The sequence below is a fragment of the Humulus lupulus genome, chromosome 8 (assembly GCF_963169125.1).
Source record: "Humulus lupulus chromosome 8, drHumLupu1.1, whole genome shotgun sequence".
NCBI classification, from domain to species: domain Eukaryota; kingdom Viridiplantae; phylum Streptophyta; class Magnoliopsida; order Rosales; family Cannabaceae; genus Humulus; species Humulus lupulus.
The window spans coordinates 6,395,721-6,415,308 of NC_084800.1; the positions used below are offsets into that span (position 1 = coordinate 6,395,721).

General features: G+C 32.3%; 1 protein-coding gene and 1 long non-coding RNA gene across 2 annotated transcripts; both read right to left on the reverse strand.

Moving 5' to 3' along the window:
• Nucleotides 1-7,874: 7,874 nt before the first annotated feature.
• LOC133794354 (uncharacterized) lies at nt 7,875-9,322 on the reverse strand. The gene has a single exon (XM_062231574.1). It carries the CDS (start codon nt 9,179-9,181, stop codon nt 8,540-8,542), a length of 642 nt encoding a protein of 213 aa, XP_062087558.1. The 5' UTR covers nt 9,182-9,322; the 3' UTR covers nt 7,875-8,539.
• Nucleotides 9,323-16,136: 6,814 nt separating this feature from the next.
• LOC133793458 (uncharacterized) lies at nt 16,137-18,984 on the reverse strand. The gene is made up of 3 exons (XR_009874829.1): nt 18,501-18,984; nt 17,505-17,568; nt 16,137-16,344 (listed from the first exon to the last, which is right to left on the reverse strand). It is a non-coding gene; the product is annotated as an uncharacterized LOC133793458 (long non-coding RNA).
• Between the last annotated feature and the right edge of the window lie 604 nt (nt 18,985-19,588).

Consider the following 19,588-nt stretch of genomic DNA (forward strand, 5'->3'; position numbering starts at 1 on the left):
TAGGTAAAAAGTTGGCATTTTTGACAAAGGGGGCAAATGTACATTGTTGGGCTCAAGACAATAGGCAAGCTTGGTGTGGGATGGCAGGTGCTGGAGGCAGCTGGGCCGAATGGAGGGCCTGGGTTGGTAGCTAGCTTTGGTTGGCTGGGGGAAAGGATTGGTGGAGTGCTGGCCGAAACTTGGGAAAGAGTTTGGTGGAGTGCTGGGCGCTGGTGGCGTGGAGGAAGTTGCACGGCTGGGGCAGCTGGTGCTTCGGGTGGGTTGAATGGAGGAGAGGCACGGGCCAGGCGGGCCTATGGTGGCTGGGTCGAGTGAGTGGCAGGCTGGATCGACTAATGGGCTTGGCTGGAGGCTTGGGTTTGATTGCAAAAATACCATAAATTTCCTACAAAATAAATCATAGTGAAATATTTTCAACTATAAAATAAATCAATTTAATTTTTGAAAATATTAATTATCACGTAATTTATATTTAATATTTAAGTTCAATAAAATGACATTTTTGACCTATAACTAAGCAGCAATAATTCAAATGAATAAATTACAACACTTTACAACAAAATAACTATAAAAATACACAAAAATGTATAAAATTTAAAATAAACCTAATAAATTCAAAATTACTTTAAAACTTAATAAACCAATTAAAAACTTAAGAATTAAGCAACAATTAGCACATAAAAAGTGATAAAATAACTCTATTTTGTAGAGTTATCAGTGGGTCTTCTCGTTGTTTCTTTAGATCGTGGTAAATAATGCACGGTTGAAACTTCTGGGAAAATGTTAAGTCTCTGTTGGTATATGAGACTTAGGTGCTAGGCCCGACGACCAATGCTTGGGTGTTGGACCTGTGACCTTCTGGGTGTTGGACCCGTTGATCCTCTGGGTGCTAGGCCTGTTGATCCTCTATGTGCTAGGCCTGTTGATCTCAGTTTGAACGAGAGTGATTATTTCTCATAGAAGTGTACTTGGGGGTTTAGGCCGACCACCCTAGGGTTGAGATCAGGCTGACCAACCCTAGGGGTCCTTGGGCATACTGGGGCCTACCACCCTAGGGTTGGGGTCAGGTCGAGCACCCCTTGGGGTCCTTGTGCATGCTGGGGCCGACCACCCCTAGGGGTTTTAGGCTTGGTCGACTTCCCTAGGCCCTGGACCTATCTTTTTTGCTTGTCGGTCTTTTCTCAATACTTTGTCGTTTTTCCTTGATTTGTGATGTCAGGTGTCAAATTCTCATTCGCCACGTCATCATTGTATTTTTTAGGGAAAATATTTTCCCCCTAAGTTTATTGTAATGTACTCAATATTTTCCTCACCTGTATCCGAGCTGAATTGTTCGGCCTCAGTAATGCAGCCACCGATTGGGTTTCGGCCTAGTAAAATTCAGCCTATTCGACCCATTTTTCAGTGTGGATTGGGTTTTCGGCCCACAAATATTTTTGCCTAGCCCTAATATTAAGAAACCAAAATGTTTTTTTTTTTTTAAATAAAATAAAATTACATAAAATACTTATTTTCGCTAAAAAATTATGTTTTTACGGAAAACATTTTTTTTTAAATTTTACGGTTTTAAGGAAATTTTTACATTTTTACGGTTTTATCTTTCATCTTTATTTTGTGTGTTTTTAGATTTTTTTTTTGTTGATGTTTAGTTGTTATGATATATATTATTTTTGCTATTTTTTTTTTGTTGGTCGAGCAAGTTGTTTTCAAGTTATTTTTCCTAAAATCTGTATTTTTGTAATTATGAAACTTTGAAAATTGTATTTTTGAAAGCTTGAGTGCGTATTTAAAAAAAAAATAGGAATTGTAAATAAGTAAAAAAAAAACAAAAAAATATATGTATTCAAGAAAAAATCTAAAAAAAAACTGATAAAAACATAAAAATTCAGACTGCAACCTTGCTCCTTTTTTTTTTGTTGGGCTCGCAAATCCCACATCTTGTGAGGTGTGTTATGTTTAACGCCCAAAACGTGCATCCACTAAGCGGTGGTTTTAGTAAATATCGGGCGGTCGATTCCACAAGGAGGTAACTAAGAGCAAAAATATTAGTAGAAATTAAATACAAGAGGTTAGTGAAAGAAAATGAAAAAGGAAGTGGATTTATGATTTTTGGTTTGAAAATTTGATAATAAAATAAAACAAATAAAAATAAGATGTAATCCAAAATTAGAGAAAAGAAAGACATCAAGAATCACTCATATATATTGTTTAGCTATATAGATTTTTTATTCATAAAATTTACACAAACAAGTAGTTCACATCCCAACTACTTAATTTGAGGATTTAATATTAAAGTGCATGCATGTTTTACAAAAATATATTTGAGCAAATATGTTCTTACTTTTGAAGCAATATGTTAATCTTATGAAAAATCTAAAAATGACATTATACCATTAGGCCATAATGCAATAAAATATTGAACATAAAACTAAGCATCAATATTATTTATACTAACTTTAAATACATAGAAAAAACATGACTAATTCTATATATAATATTAACAACAATAAATAAAGATGATATAATAATATAAATTACTCAAATGTATAAACTTTAAATACATATATATATTGAATCAAAAATATAAATAATATCACTTTGCATATGGGATCATCCCTAACCTTCCAAGGAAGATTAGACCATTATGCACATCATTCTAAAAAAAAAAAATTATAAAGAAATATAAGGAGAAAAGTGAGGAAATTTTTCTATAGTTTCTTTACAATCAAAATTACGTCCAAAACTAATGAAATAAACTCCTATTTATAGTCTCAAAAGGGATTAAAATGCAAAATAGAAATACAATTGGGGTTATAAATAAATAAAATATAAATAATAAAATCTGATTATTTAAAACCAAATTCTATTATTAATATTATTATTCATAATGCTATCATGACTATTTTTGGATTTATTTCTTTGCATGAAGCTTGAGTGTGAGTAAAATAAGAGATTGATGGGATTGCAAAAGTCCACAAATAAAAAGAGGAAATTACACCAAATATGAGATTTTTTTTTATAAATTTTGAAAAATATGGCAGTTTTTTTTCTAAAGTTTTTTATGGCATATTTTTTTTGTGTACATTTTTATGGGAGTTTTTTTCCCATATATTTGTAAAACTTTATTTGTTTACCATATTTTATCTTTTATACTTTTTTTAGTACCTAGTTTTTATTATTTTGAGATTATTTTTTATAATTTTAATCTATTTATGTTAATTTTATCATTCATATTTGATAAAATATTTTTTTATCAAATCAGATGTGATAAAGCATAAAAATAAATGTACTAGTATAAAAAAAATAAAATTAAAGCAGTATCCAACTATCAATGAGGTCATATGTTTGATTGATCCACTTAAAATAAAAAAAAAGTCAAAAATAATAATACAAAAGCATAAAATAAAATTAATACAACTATGGCTCCATGCGTTGTACTGTGTACAAGATCACACAACATTCTTTAGTAAGGATAACCACTGAATCTTATTTTGCAACAAATTGAAATTATGGGATGAAAACAAGTGAGATAGCTAAACTCATCTTTATCATGCTGAAATAAAAGGCGGAGGTCACACTTTTCCACATGCAATCTTCTTCTATTGTCACTCACAAAGGAAGCCTCTATGACATTGCAATCATTTAGCTGCTCATCCGAAAACCACTATCTTGGTATGTAAGAAAGCCAAATGATTGGCTTTCGTATTTAAACTTCATATTTGATTTTTGTGGTTTTTTTCTTTCAAATCTGTTTAAGTAACCGGGTACTATGACGCATGAGTCATTTAATTCATATCTGATTTTTTTAGACCTAGGTGTAAGCAGTTGCTTTTTATTCTCATTTCTTCTTCTTTTCTTCCATTTTTTATCTTCTTTAATCAATATTTTATCCACAGTAACTGGTTACCACTATCAAAACAATTTTAATTTTTTTTTGTAATAATAATCGTATGCCACTGTCAATTTTTTTTTAATGATGTGTGGTAACTGGTTACAACTATAAAAATCAGTTTTATTATTTAAGAGGTGTTGTAGTAATTGGTTACAACTATAAAAATAATTTATATTTTTTTAAGTAATGTACAATTATCAAAATATCAACTGAATTGTAACCGGTTACTTGGTGAGATTTGGAAGAAAAAAAATTATATGAAAAAAATAAACTAAATTGATGGTGAAGGTAACTGGTTACAACTAGGTCTGAAAAAAAATGAAAAAAATCAGAGACAGTTGCAATGGTAACCGGTTACTTAGCCAGACTTGGAAAAAATAAGATTCAAACAAAAAATCTAAACTAATCATAATCGTAACTGGTTACAGCAAAGTTTGAAAAAAAAAATCAAATCTTAAAAAAAGAACCAATTGCTATGGTACCTGGTTACTTATTCAGATGTGAAAATAAAATAAAATCTAAACAAAAGAACCTAAATTAATCTTTATTGTAACTTGTTACACCTAGGTCTAAAAAAAACTGATATGAATAAAATGAATCAGACATCATGCTACTTGGTTACTTAAACAGATTTGAAAAAAAAAAACCCAGAAAAATCAAAAGTTTTGTTTGCTTGTTTTTTTATTTCTTGTACTTGTATTCTGAATAAATTTTGTAAACCGATACATTTTTTGAGCAAACGTTCTAGTTCTATTTCTTTAAATGATTAATAAACACATAAATATTTATGTTAGAACCTTATTTGGTGAACGTTTGGCTACTAAACATATATCCAATTGATCTAAACATCACAGGGATAAACCTTTTGACAACTTTTGCCATTTTCCAACCAAAAAAACTAATAAGCTAACATAAGCTTTCATATGTTAAAAGTACCATAAAATATTCAATTACCTAGCTTCTTATACTACCTTAGTCTATACCAAATAATAGCAGTCAACTTTCCTTGAGTACATTTCTTAAATCAAATCAAATATGAAGTCAAGTACCTAGTTACTTAAACAGATTTGCAAAAAAAAAAAACCCAGAAAAATCAAATATGAAGTTCAAAATCAGATGTGAAAAAGAATAAAATTAGATTTGAAGAAAGAAAAAGAAGAATAAGAAAAACAGAAGAAGACGTATAAGAAAGAAAAAAAAGAAAGAAAGAAGAAGAAGAAAAACCAGATCGTCATTGTCGTTGTTGGAGGCAGCGACGGAGGTAGCATCGCCGGAAGATATCTGAGATGGACACTCAATGGGGGAGGAGAAATAAAGAAATAAGAAGAGAAAAAGAAAGAAATGAGAAGAGAGAAAGAAGGTGAGGGAGAGAAGAGAATTAAGTTTATGGTAATTTATTTACCATATTTTAAACTTTTTTTCTAAAACTTACCATATTTTATATAATTTTTTTTTCTTCATAAATTTAGAAACTATATATATTTTTTTCCGTATTTATGTAAATTTCTCAAATGAAAATGGCAGCAATTGGTGATTGGGCTGCCAAAGGAGAAGGGAGAGGAGGATTTGGGCTTGGGCTTGGGCTTGGGCAGGTGCTGAAGGAGAGGCCTAGGCAGAGCTGGGCCTGGGTCGAGGAGGCGGGGCGCGGCAGGGCACGGAACCGGGTAGCGGGCGGGTCTGGGGAGGTGAGATAAACGCGTGGCACGCTGGAGCTGCGCCACGTGGCGGGAGAAGGTGAGAGGAAGAGGAAGTGAGCGGGCAGGCCTGGATCTTTTTGGGCCTCTTGTTTTTATTTTTACCATTTTTTCCCTCTTCTTTCAGATTTGATTATCTTATTTTCTCTTCATTTCAAAGTACCAAAACACAATTTATTTCCTACAATATAACAACAAATTAAATCCCAATCAAATATTTTCATTTATAAAATAATTCATGTTAATTCCATTAAAAAATTAATTAAACTTAATTTATTTTGACCATTAAAATTAATAAAAAATGCATTTTCACCACTAATCACGTTATTAAGTTTTTTTTCTTAAAAATTGGTATAGAAAAAGAATTATTTTTAAATTTGGTATATGATTACTTATTTTAAGTTTGCTTTTATATTTAGAGTATTATTTTTAGGGGAATTTTCAGTTTTATGGCTTTTATACGTACTTATAGTTTACAAAAAAAATAAGGATTAGACTTTTTTCAAATTTTATGGCAAAATTAAAAAAAAAACTTAAAAATTTATGAGAAAAATATAGTAGTTAACAAAACTTTATTAATAGTAAAACTATAATAAAGTACCAGTTTACGGCCCCAAGTACCAGTAGTTGGTACTGGCGTCAGATTGTTCGGGTGAAAGAAGCATACAAGCAACTCAACTTACTCCAACTGATCTCCTTGGGTAAATACAAAATTAAAGAAGGGTACACTCTCCTTTGCTCATCTCATTCGAAAGTCCATTGGAGAATGGAGGTGTGGAATAGACTTGCCACTCCGAAGCATAGATTCATTCTATGGCTTTCGGTCCTTGATCGATTACAGGTGAAAGAGAGGCTTCACAGGTTCAAGATAGCCCATGATGACCAATGTGTAATGTGTGGAATGAGTAAGGAAACTAGAGATCATTTATTCTTTGACTGTCATTTAAGTAATCTCAGTTTTCTCAGCATAAAAGAATGGCTAGTTTGGAAGGTGTCTACAACAACAATTCCAAAATTGTTAAGATGGATTACTCGAGCAAAGCTCTCGTCCTGGCAGTGGCTCTTGCAGCTACAGTTTACCAGATCTGGCATTGCTGGAATGTTGCAATATGGAATCAGAGGGTTTGTACGGTGTTGGTTCTCACAAAAAGAATTCAAAGTGACGTGAAAAATAGAATACAAGGTGTAATGCCAAAGAAAGTAAATTTGATAGATATAGATTGGTTTGAAAACTTGTAATTGAACTCTTCAGGCCTAATTATTGGTGTTGTTTAGGTTGTAATTTGTTTGATTGTTGGGCAATACACGGATCTGATTTACCCAAAAAAATAGTAAAACTATAGCTTAAATTAATTTTGTACAAAAATATAGGAAAATAAACTTCTAACTTAGAAATTTTAATGAGAAAAATAATAAAATACTTTTTCTAAAAAAAAAGTCATTTTTGCAAAAAACCAATAAAATCTGTAATTTCTTAAAAATTTATATATAAAACTTATTTCATGATATTCTATTGTAAAAAGCCACAAAAAAACTCAAGGTGGACGCAGAACGGCCTAGATTGGTGTATTTATTATGAATGCACTAAATTACAATAGTGAAAAAGAGCAATTAGGGTGTGTGTTAGTTATTTAAAAGAATATTTATATGAATATTTCTTTATCGTTAAATGACCAAGCATCATAATTAATAGTTTTATGCTGACTACTCACATGTACCAGTTATATCAGTTCTTTATACTTGCATTTTCTATTTTACTTCATTTTAAATCTACTTTAAACTTATTTTTTTACACTTTTCATTTCAAATTACTATTTCATCTCTAATCACTACTACTTCAATTTCACTTTAAATTTTACCTAAAAAAAGAATATTCATTTTTCTAATTCATTTTAATCATCAATAAATAATTTAACTAATAATAATCTTATATACTTACATTAATATATATAATTAAGTAATAACTTTATATCAATAAGTACAAATAAAAAAATTATTAATGAAATTAACTTAACTTAATAGGGATATATGAGTGATTAACCCTTGCATCAAATTAATAATTGCTTATTGGAATAACATCAAAATAAAGATAAAGTTAGGCGAAATTTGGAGAAGTAAATTTGACAATTTTGAAATTAAAGATAGTTTTGATGCATAGGTCGGAGATGGTGTTAGAATCAATGTCATTGTGTGAAATATTTGATTATTGAAATAGGCTTTCATTTCGACCCTTCTAATATAAAACCTTAAGAAACACACACAACATAACATTAATATATACAAAAATATTAATAATAATAAGGTAAGACTTATTTTATTGAAACTTCAGATTATGTCAATCAATTACAATATTTTTCAAACTAAAAAAAATAATAAATAAAGACTTCGTGGTCACATAACTACTTAAAGCAAAAACCCCTTGAGAAAGGAGATTAACACACTACTTATAAGCCTTAACATATTTAGGCTAACTACCCACAAACTCCAAGTCATTTGATGATTCCAAGTTGAACAAGAACTTATATGAATGACAGGGTTAAAAGTCATCTCTCCACCTAAAAAAAGGGCCCCAAGACAAACTCTAAAAATGATGGACCTTAAAACATACAAGACCTGAAAACCATGGAGATCTCATGGGATGGGATACAAAAAAGAAGATAGGGCAGAACTCGGACAATAACCTAAAACACAAAAAAACCTGGCAAGGTAACAAAAAGGCTAATCATCAACAAGAATATATATATATATATATATATGTAGAATATAGGTGAGACTCTGTGTCTGAGAATTAAAATTAATACTCAAACACAAGAGTCCATATATAATCAAGGTAGAGGCTAAATAATGGTTAAAGGGGGGAAAGAGGTTTACAAAATAACTAAACCATGTTCCCTTTTTTAATCATCATCATCATCGATCATGATTATCATCATCAGCTATAGCTAGCTCTAGCTCAGCTACTAGTCATGGTTAGATCGTTCATATCCCTGGTGATCGCCGGAATACAACTCGAACTCCGAGCAATCCCACCCTTCTTTGAGGCACCACCTTTGAGGTCCCTAGGACTAATAGACTTAGCCCTGATTCTTCCATCACTCTGGCTCTTCTTGAGCATCTGTCTCATAGCCTCAGCTTGAAACAAAACCGGATAAGCTCTTCCGAACTTGTTGAACCTCACACACGCACTCATGTGTACCGCCAAAGCCTCCTCAACGTCCTTTCCGTCACTGCAACCACCACCACCACCGCCGGCGGCGGCATCGTTCTTCTTCTTCTGCAACTCCTCCTTCACCGCCTCCGAGCACAGACCGCACACCCACTTGCCGAAGAACTTTTCCCTTATCTTCTCTATGTACTCCGGCGTGCACTCCTCCACCATGCCACAACACTCGCACTTGGCGTCCTCCACCTCCGATATCGGCGGTAGATCACAGTCCATTGCCGCCTCGGCTTTGCTCAGCTCAAAGGAGATGTCTGACACCGTTCGGTGCAGGCTCTCCGACATTGGAAGCCTAGGCGGCTTCGAGAAGGTTGAGGCCGTCCGGTTTGAGAAAGTTGGAGTAGAGCTTGGGATTGACTCTCCGTGGGGTGCCATAGCTGAGAAAGTAGTTGTTCGCTACTGATGATTATGGAAGTAGGGAACTTAATATAAGAGGCTTTGTAGGAATGTTTCGAAGCAAATATTACGAGTGGTTATAGCTAGTCATGTGCATATATGAATGGTATTGTGGAAACTGATTAAGTATATGCATGTGTATTTATAGTGGCTCTCATCCCACTTTCTGGAGTGGGAATAGTTGTGTTTTCTGTGGAGCTTGAAAGTTTAGACGTCACTTATCAATGGAAGCTTGGATTTTACTCGTGAATCAGCTAGATTTTTCCAGATGTAGTTGAAGGAAAAGCAAGTTTAGATTTGCTTTTGTAGGTTTGAAATAAATATTATGCATGCAATGAACTTTAAAAGACGATATATATATGGATACCTTCTTTTTATTTCTATTCTATTCTATTTTATTTTATTTATTTTGTATTCATAATATCTATCTCTACCCACTTTATTATAGATGATGAGGACGAGGTCTTCGATTGACACCATCAGTTTTCAGGGTCGTTGTATTGAATTGCTGAAGACCATGTCTTAGGACAAGGGGTCTTGATTTTAAATACTTGGCTATTTTAGCTGCTCTTTTCTTGAGTGGACGTGATCACATGCATGGTCTATTGTCCATTAATTAATATCCTATAGCATATATAGCAATATATTTTTATACATATATGTAGATAGACATTAAAATTTTCGACTAAATGCATTTCACTTAATTAATAATTTACATGATAATAAACAACTTAATTGACCGTCTTCGCTACAGTTTTTTTTTTCTTTGAACAAATATTCACTTTTATTTATTTAATTTTGTTTTTTAATAATGGGACAAAGGAATTTGAACCTGAGCTTGCCAAGAGGAGAAATAGATATACTACCAAGTTATGCATATGAACAAAAAAATATATTTTAGTTAGTACTTCATATTTTAACAGAAATTTATCGATCATAAATATATATATATATACAATTTTGTTTCATTCTCTTCACATTTTTGTTTTGGACCAATATCTCTCTCTCTCTTTTTTCCAACCCTTTTATGTCGATGAGAGATTTTATATATATAAATAACTAAATAACTTGGTTATTATAAAGTTTTATTCACGGAAAATGCTAAAAGAGTAGTGGTGTTGGGTAACCACATTACTAATTATATAGGTATGGGTTAAAATTTTCATCACAATGATGAGATTGAATAGATAGAGTTTATTAAAAAATATGTTGGACGTATTTTCACCACACACACGTGGTGGCCCCTAGTGGTTGGCTTGGACGTTCATAAACGTCATCAGGACATGTTACTGCTCGAGGACTATGGTCGAAGCGAGGGTCCTCCTAGGTGAGACCTTGCCTCGAACAGGATTGTGGGTGCCTTGATAGATTACTCTCTGAGGTCTGTCCTCAGAGATGGAGGTTCTCTTGCTCGGACAATTAAGGCGAGGGCTCTTGTCTCCCAGTCGTCTCACAGGTCCAAGGTTTTGGTTCTCGGACCTAAGATAAGGCACAACGTGTCAGCAAATGTGAGTTTTTAGAGCCACAGGATCGTCTGACAACCTTTATGGGCGATCCGTCAACAGAGTTGTCGAGTGTACGACTCCACAATTCGCACACCCACTACGACGCTGTCTGACATGGAGGTACATGTACCGCACGCCCTGACAGTACCTGGGGCATGTTCCCTATAATGTATGTGTTTTTTTCTGCAGTGGGCCCCGCAAATCTCGCTTGGGTCGTGGTCTCTATTCAATGCAGCCCAATGCATTGAAGTTGTATTAATCTCCCAATAATGGGAAGAATGTGTATTAATTACTTTTGATTAGTATTAATGACCCCACCCTCTATAAATAGGGTCGGGAGTCTCATTGTAAAATGTTCAGTTTTTTAGAGAGAAAATACTTTGTACTCAGAGTAATCTAAATGCTGACTCAGAATACACCATTGAAGTTTGCCCTCACAAGCTTTCAATCATCTTAATACCAGAGACTCGTAAACTATAGTTCATTTATAACATGAACCATGTAAATATCCTTGAGTTCGATTCACTTATTTCTTTAATCTATATTCTTACGGTTGATAGCGAAAAATGTAGTCAACAAAATATATATAGAAGAAATGAATTAGTTGATTATTTCTTAACAATAAGTTATGAAAAATAAATTGAATACAATATTATAATCTCTTTTTCCAACTATTAAAATATATGAAGATGAGAGAATGTGATAAAAAAATTCATAAAAAATTCGAAGGCATTAAGTTATCTTAGGTGGATTATTATTGTTGCTGGATTAATTTTTTTTAATATTCTCTTAAATTTCACAACAAAATTATCACATGATAAAAATTATATAATCGTATCCAATTTAATAATACTATTATCCTAATGTTTATGTTATATAGCTTATTCGTATTGTGTGCTCAATCCCAAAAGTTCCTTTGTCAATACTTTTTAAAAAAATATATATTTATATATATATATATATATGTAAATATCATTTTAATTCTTATGTTGTGCAAAAGTTACTAATCAGACCTTCTATTTTGTTAAAGTAAAAATTAGATGGAGTACCCATTGTTAGAGGACATCTTTAATTTTTAACCAGATTTTAAAATTCTTTCATTTATGCCCTTTCTCCCACTCACACACACACTGAAACACACAGTCACGCACAACCCTCACTCATCTTCTTCTTGCCCATGACGCAAATGATCTTTGAGCTTCTCCACATTCTGTCGATACTCCGGTGATACTCCAGCAACTTCGGAAATATCTCACCAGTCCAGTTTCACCACCAACAATTGCTTCTCTCACCATTGCACTTTTGACACCATTAATTTCAGTCACGACATAGCCCTCACTCCGGCAACTCAAGTAAATGATCTCTAAAAATTGGGTATAAATTAACTAAATATTGTTGTTGGGTATATTTAGTTAGTGATCTCTAAAAACGGGTAAATATGAACAAATCCCTTTGTTAAATGACTAATTCAGACTCCGTTTTTTGAAAATGAAACAAAATAATACTTTGATTCAAATTTTGGTCAAACTTTATTTTAATAGGACTAAAATGACCCTGTAATTTAATTTTAATTTGATTTTTTTAAATAAAAAATATATTTAAGTAATTAATGAATTTAAATAAAAAAATATGTATTAATTAAAACAAACAAACAATAATAATAAAAATAAATCTTCCTCATCTCATCAACAAATTCCTCCAATTAAACCTAACATACTCAAACAAAATTTTATAAGAAAAAAAATCAGATTCGATATTCATCAATCCAAACAAAAATAATAATCCATATCACAATACAAAACTTATTATTCATCTCAATAGATTCAATCATAGTCCAACAAAAACTTAGTCAAAATCCCTCTGAGTGCTCCTGAATCTTTCAACACAAACCAAATTCTTAAAAAATAATAATAAAAAAAAGAATATGGGTTTTCAAAGCAGATCTTAAATTTTTTTTTGAAAAAATTATGAACTTCTCTAAAATGCTTTTTGATGTCGAATTTCAGTGTGCCCAAGTAAGCAAGCCATGGAGCGATCTTAATTTTGTTACTCATAAAATGTTTTCTCGAGTTTCATATCAAAATAAGGATGATTTATAGGCGAAGACTAGTGCCCAGATTCTCAGTTCAACCCCGACCCTTGGCTCTGTCTCCGACCATCCCTAACCCACCAAATCTCTGTGTTACCCCGTCAATCCCCCACCATTACAGGAAAACAGGCCTACAGCTAGCGACAACAAAATTCGTCTCTGTATGTAACAAAGTCATCTCTGTAGGCTTTTAAGGACAACATGTCGTCGCAAAAATATCATCGTAGAAGGTCTGTATGCGCATGGACCTAGTGCTTATGTGTAGGGACCTACTGCGATGACATCAAAATGTCATCGCAATAGAATTTCTTTATTGCGACGACTTGGTTGTCGCAGTAGGATACTCGCAAAATCTTTTTTTTTTTTTTATAAATTGGACCTTATTGCGACGTCATCTTGTCTCTGTAGGTCTTTTTCAAATTTTTTTTTTTTTATTTTAGGACCTACAACGACGACATGTCGTCTTTTTCGAAATAAAAAAATTAATAAATTTAAAAATAATAATAAATTAAAAAAAATTCTAAAGAAAATCACAATTCTAACCAACTCATATCATTAAAACATAAACTTAATTAATAACTTAATATTTTCAACACTCATAAATAATTAGAAAAAAAACATAAATTACTTTCTAACATCAAACAAAGTTCACTATATATATTAACACATATATAATTCCAAATAAACTTCTAATACTAACATTCAAACATATAGTATATACTAACACATATATAAATCCACACATGTTTGAAAACAAAACAAAAACAAACCAATTTAATCAATATATGCTCAATATCAATCATATAACACACATATATACATATATATATAACCTAACATATAAATAACAATCCAATCAACAATAAAAACAAAATACATATCTATGCTAAATATATATAAATTCATAAACAAGTAAAATATAGTTATGTGTAAAAGAGAAAATACCTCAACAACATTAACAATTTCATAATCCTTTTTAGAATATGAAGGCATCAAACACTACTGCAAAAAAGGCTTTCTAGGACTCGCGGGGCGCGAGTCCTCTTTTTGAGAGCCTTAAAAACTGAGGTTTTTTAGGACTCGCACGAGTCCTAATAGAATGTTTTTAGGGCTCGCATTGTGAGCCCTAAAAGAATGGACGGAGTAAGTGGTGGCGCCACTACTCCACGGTGGTGGTTCGGAAAACTAACTACTGGGTTTTAAAGCCCAAGCCATGGGAAATATCGTGGTGGCAGTGGTTTAGTTTGAAATGGCTTGGAAAAGCATAGATCTACGCTTGAAGGTTCGAAAATCACCATGGATTCTGGCGAACATTGACTTCCAACTCCGGTGACCATTGGGTCTGATTATTTAGTGGGTTTTGAAGCCCAAGATGCAAGGAATATGGTGGTGGTTCTGTTGGGTTTTATGCCCTTATAAAACCATGTCGGACATGTAACACAATTTCATATTGTCAATAAAAGTAGTAGAAATCATTTAGTATGACAACCGTGTTGCTTGCTTGTTTTATTACGTGATTATTGAAATAATACAAACATTTATAAAATCCTGAACATATGGATAGTTACAATTATAGTGACTAGGTCACAGTGGTTTATAGTTGTAATTATATGTTCAAAAAAACGAGTCCTAATATTTGATTAGTGCATTGGATTTTCACTGATTAGGTAATCTACGATATGATCTATGTTATATTATTTTATAATATAATGTAATATTATATTATATTATAATATAATGTTTACATTAAATAAATGTGACAAAGTGTGTCACATATTGTAACATATAATAGAGAGTTACAATATTTAGATATATGAAATATATCCAAATAATGTAACATATTTAGTGTTACAAATTTGTAACTTCCAAATATTACCCTTTATTGTGTAAAATTGTTGTTACACAATATTGAGATGAATTTCATAAAGTCATATGTGATATAGTTGTTAGAGATATGATTTTAACCCCGATAATGTGTTTTGGGAGTTACAAAATCATTTGGGAGGGTTTGGAACCGTTTGGAAAAACAACACATTTTTAAGTGCTGAAATTAGTCGGTGGCCGCGGCCACAGGCCAAAAATTGACAAATTTTCAGTTTTTTCAATCTTTGTTGAACGGCTCAAAAAACCCAAATAACTCTCAAATCTCTTTTTTTAATTCCATATTAATGCAATTAAACATTGGTAGCAGCCATGGGCTTGGTGGAATTTGAAATTCAAAGGGTGTCTCTAAACTCTATAAATAGGAGCCTATAGCTCACTTGTAAGACACAACATTTCTATCTATTATAGCACTTGGCTAGAAACACCTTGAGGCTTGATAATTCTAGAAAGCATTTCCTATAATCTGTGAGAGATCCCTTAGTGCTTGAGTTAGGGGGAAATAAGTTTTTGGACAAATGTTTCAAATCTTGTTCAAGTTGGTGATCCCCAACACTCTTCACTTTGGTAGTGTGAGTGAGAGTTGCTTCTATTTAGTTTGTTTATTCTTTCTTTCTATTCTATTTCTCTTCATCTTCATATTCTTCTCTTTTGTTTATTTGTATTTCTTGTTTTGAGTTGTAATCTTCTTTTCTTTATTTCAAACATTTTACTTTACTTGTAGCATTTTGCTTTGAGTTGTATTTTCACCATTCTATTCTTCTTCTCTTCTTATTGTTCTTTAGTTTATTTGTATTTTCAGTTATAGAGTTGTAATCTTATTCAATCAATCATTATTTATTTGTAATATATTGCATAGAGTTGTCATATTATTATCAATTTCCATTGAGGCAAAACAATTTTTCCTAACATTCAAAAGCTTATCCCTTTTTGTTTCAATGGAAAGGGAGACAATCAAGATCATGAACGAAGACCTAGTGAGATTGGATAGGTTTGATGGATCCAATTTTACTAGGTGGCAAGACAAGGTGATGTTTCTTTTAACCACTCTTAAAATTGCCTACATCCTTGAGTCATCCTTGGCACCTTTAGCCGAGCCATCTGACAAAGACACTCCCGAGGAGGTGGAGAAGAGAAGGAAGAGGGAGGAGGACAACCTTCTTTGTAGGGGTCATATCCTCAACGCCCTATCCGATAGGCTCTATGACCTCTACACTGAGGCCAAATCGGCCAAGGAGATATGGGATGCACTTGAGAAAAAGTTTAAGGCGGAAGAGGAAGGTACCAAAAAGTTTTTGATATCTCAATACTTCGATTTCAAATTTTTTGGTGATAAACCTATTCTTCCTCAAATTCATGAATTGCAAATTATTGTTAATAAATTGAAAATGTTAAAGATTGAGCTTGTAACGTCCCTAAGGTAGGGTACGTCTGCCACATACTCATAATTCTAGGGTTTACGAGTATGTAAGGCACTTGACCAAAAGAATTAAATAAAATGATACGAAGAAATACAGAAAAATTTAAACTTTTATATAAACTTATTAGAAGAAATTATTACACGTATGAATACTTTAAATTTAAGGCAGCCATATGAAAACTCTAAACCATTATTGCATTGCTACTGAGTCCGTGCTCCACAAGTTGCTCAACAGCTAAAGCCACACCTGGAAAAATGTTAGAAAATAACATAATGAGCTAACGCTCAGTAAGCAAATCTCATGCATACACATACACATGAATGTCGTGAGTTTGTAGTGCACATATACTAATATGCTGACTTATATACTTATGCATTTCATTTATTGCTCATGCACTTTCAAACTTTACTTTTATGCTCTTTCTTTTAGTTTCACATTTTTATGGGCCCGATTTCACTTGTGCACACTGTTTGATTCAGCCAATGCCTGCAGGGCTTGTTACACATATCATATAGAATCCCATGGGTTCTCCTCCGGCTAGCCATCATCTCAGCTAGGCTCATCATAACATTCATTTCATCGTTGCCATAGCTGCCATACTTATTACACATATGGAGGAGAAAGACGGAAACATGGCAAACATATCTGAATGGTCAACTCTGACCTAGCCCACACTAGTGGGCAGCCACTATAAGTCTTATAGACTTCCGTCTTCTTTACTGAACTTACTTGATTGCTTCATCAAAACAGTGGCACCCTTTTTAAACATCTTATTATCATTTTGCTTAAGCCTTGTGTCATTAAAATGTTTAACTTTACATAAGACTTTTCAAGACATTTCATAACTTTTCTCATATTCATATGCATGGTCTTATATCACATAATAATGTATCACATAACTGTACATGCCATGCATACATGCTGATGCTGAAATGCCAATGTTCGTGTTCATGACTGATGTTGATGGTATTCAATCAAGGCATTGTATCACATCTCATATAACTCAAAACATCTTTAGTCATAATACATGAAGCTTTGGGTTGGTGGCGTTGTTATACCTTAACGTAGAGCTATGGCTCAGGTCTAAGGTTTCCAGCCTAAAAACTTAAACGCTTCATATATCATAACATATAACAAATCATGAACATAGAGTAATCCACATATCCATCAACATAAGAACACATACTTGCACATAATTCATATCATTCTTAACCAAGTAAGACATCTTTCACATATCACAGAATTCATCAATTACATATCACACAACACCCTTATGGTGTTCATATAACCATTTTTCACATACTTATTATATGCATCATCATCATACCATACTTAACTCATCACATGTACACAATCAATGTAGTCATGCATCTTACACTTAAGCACAAAAGGTGAGATTTACTTACCTTAGGTCCTTAGCTTATTTTAAAATTCCTCACCAAGAGTCAATCAATCAAATCCATACAAATCCTATTCAAGGCACATCATTTATTAAATTCTATCAAAATCATAAATATACACTATTGATAGTGTATATTAATAATACCAGAAACTATATAAATGATAATAATAAATTATTATCAACGTAATGCAAATAACTCTTCATATAAAACCATGCTTTAAACCTTGCTCATAAGATAATGTACCCTTATGATAATAATAATAATAATCCCAACAAAAATAATAATTATCGTCTATAATTAAACTTATTTCGATATTAATAACAAAATACTTCAATAGCAATACGTATATGGATGTATATATTCAAATAGTCATTTTATAAAAGAAATCATATTTTTAACATAAAGTTGTAATAATCAATATAATGATAATAATATAAATATAAATATTTATATTATTATTAATTAGTCATAATATCAATTCCAGTGATATAATAAATATACTTTCTCCAAACTTCACTGGTCTTACAAATATCAATAACTGTAAGAAACTAATATTTGATATTATTTTAATATTCAAATATTAATATACAATAATAATGGTTAGATAATAGGTTTACTATAAATCATACTTTTCATATATATATATATATATATATGAATCTGTATTCTTGATTTACTTAACAAAATAATAACAATAATAATTAAAATTACTTAATCATAATAATTTCCATATTAATATAAAATCAATTAAATATGTATTTTTATACTTTATTTAATATCTAATATTTTCTAGAAAATTAGACAGCACAACAGCTATAAAGTGGACAATTCCAAAATCAAAACCTGTATAAAAAATATATATAATCCCAGACAGCCAGTAAATTACAGAAAATATTCCATATATCAATAATATATAATTATATACCATAAATACACATAATAACAATTACTCTAATCAATCACAATTAAATCACAATATATAGGTTAAAGAAACTATACCAAAATGATCGGGTTCCACAATAAGTCAAACGATGATTTTCTGAGACTCAAAACGTACTTCGGAACCTCGAACACTAAGTTTCGACCGTCAGTCTACGGTGGATCGCGGTGGCTCGTGGTGGGCCCACCACCCAACTATGATAGATGTAGGAACAAGTTATTGGGTTTTGAAGCCCACAACACGAGGAGCACGATGGTGGTGACGGATCGGCAAACGGATGCCCGAGGTGGCCGAATCGCAACTTTGAAGTCGCGGGGTGGCCGAACTTAAATCGAGTGGTTGAGGCGTTTAATCGGCGAGTGAGCTCTAGATTCCCGCGTGGGTCGATAGTTCGGAGGCCTCTGAATCCAACGGTCCGGCGCGTGGCTAAAAATGGTGGCCGGAAAGTACTCCTGCGTCGTCGGCAACAGTAATACGCAGAGGAGAGAGAGAGAGAGAGAGGGAGAGAGAGAGAGAGAGAGAGGTTTTCTGAGGAGAGAGAGAGAGGGGCTCGGGTAAAATGAAAGGCTGAAGCCTTTTATTTTATTTATTTATTTATTTATTTATTTATTTTTAAAAATTACACTTGGACCCAAAATACTAAAATTCTTTTCAAATAAGCCCTTTAGCCAAACTTTCTTAATTTTTATAAAAATCCCCAATTAAAATTATATGACATTTGGGTCCAATACTTGACTACTCAAGTTTCTCTTTCTTTAATCTCATTAAAAACATAAAATCATATTTTAAACACTATTTTTCCATTACTATTTCTTAAATTTGTAAAGTTGTACATTTTATGTATTAAAACTTTGATTTATAATAAATAAATGTATTATGAAAATGTTGGATATTACAGAGCTTCCCGAGGCCTTTCAAGTTGGTGCTATAGTGGCTAAATTACCAACAATTTGGAAGAGCTATAGGAAAAGAATCCTTCATAAAAATGAGGATTATTCTTTGGAGGAGATCCAAAAGCATATTCGAATCGAAGAGGAATCGATATGTAGAGATAAACTTGTGGAGGGGTCTAATGGAGAGACTTCCAAAGAAAATGCGGTGTCACAACCAAAACATCCCAAAAACAAAGGGAAAAAGGGTAATGAGA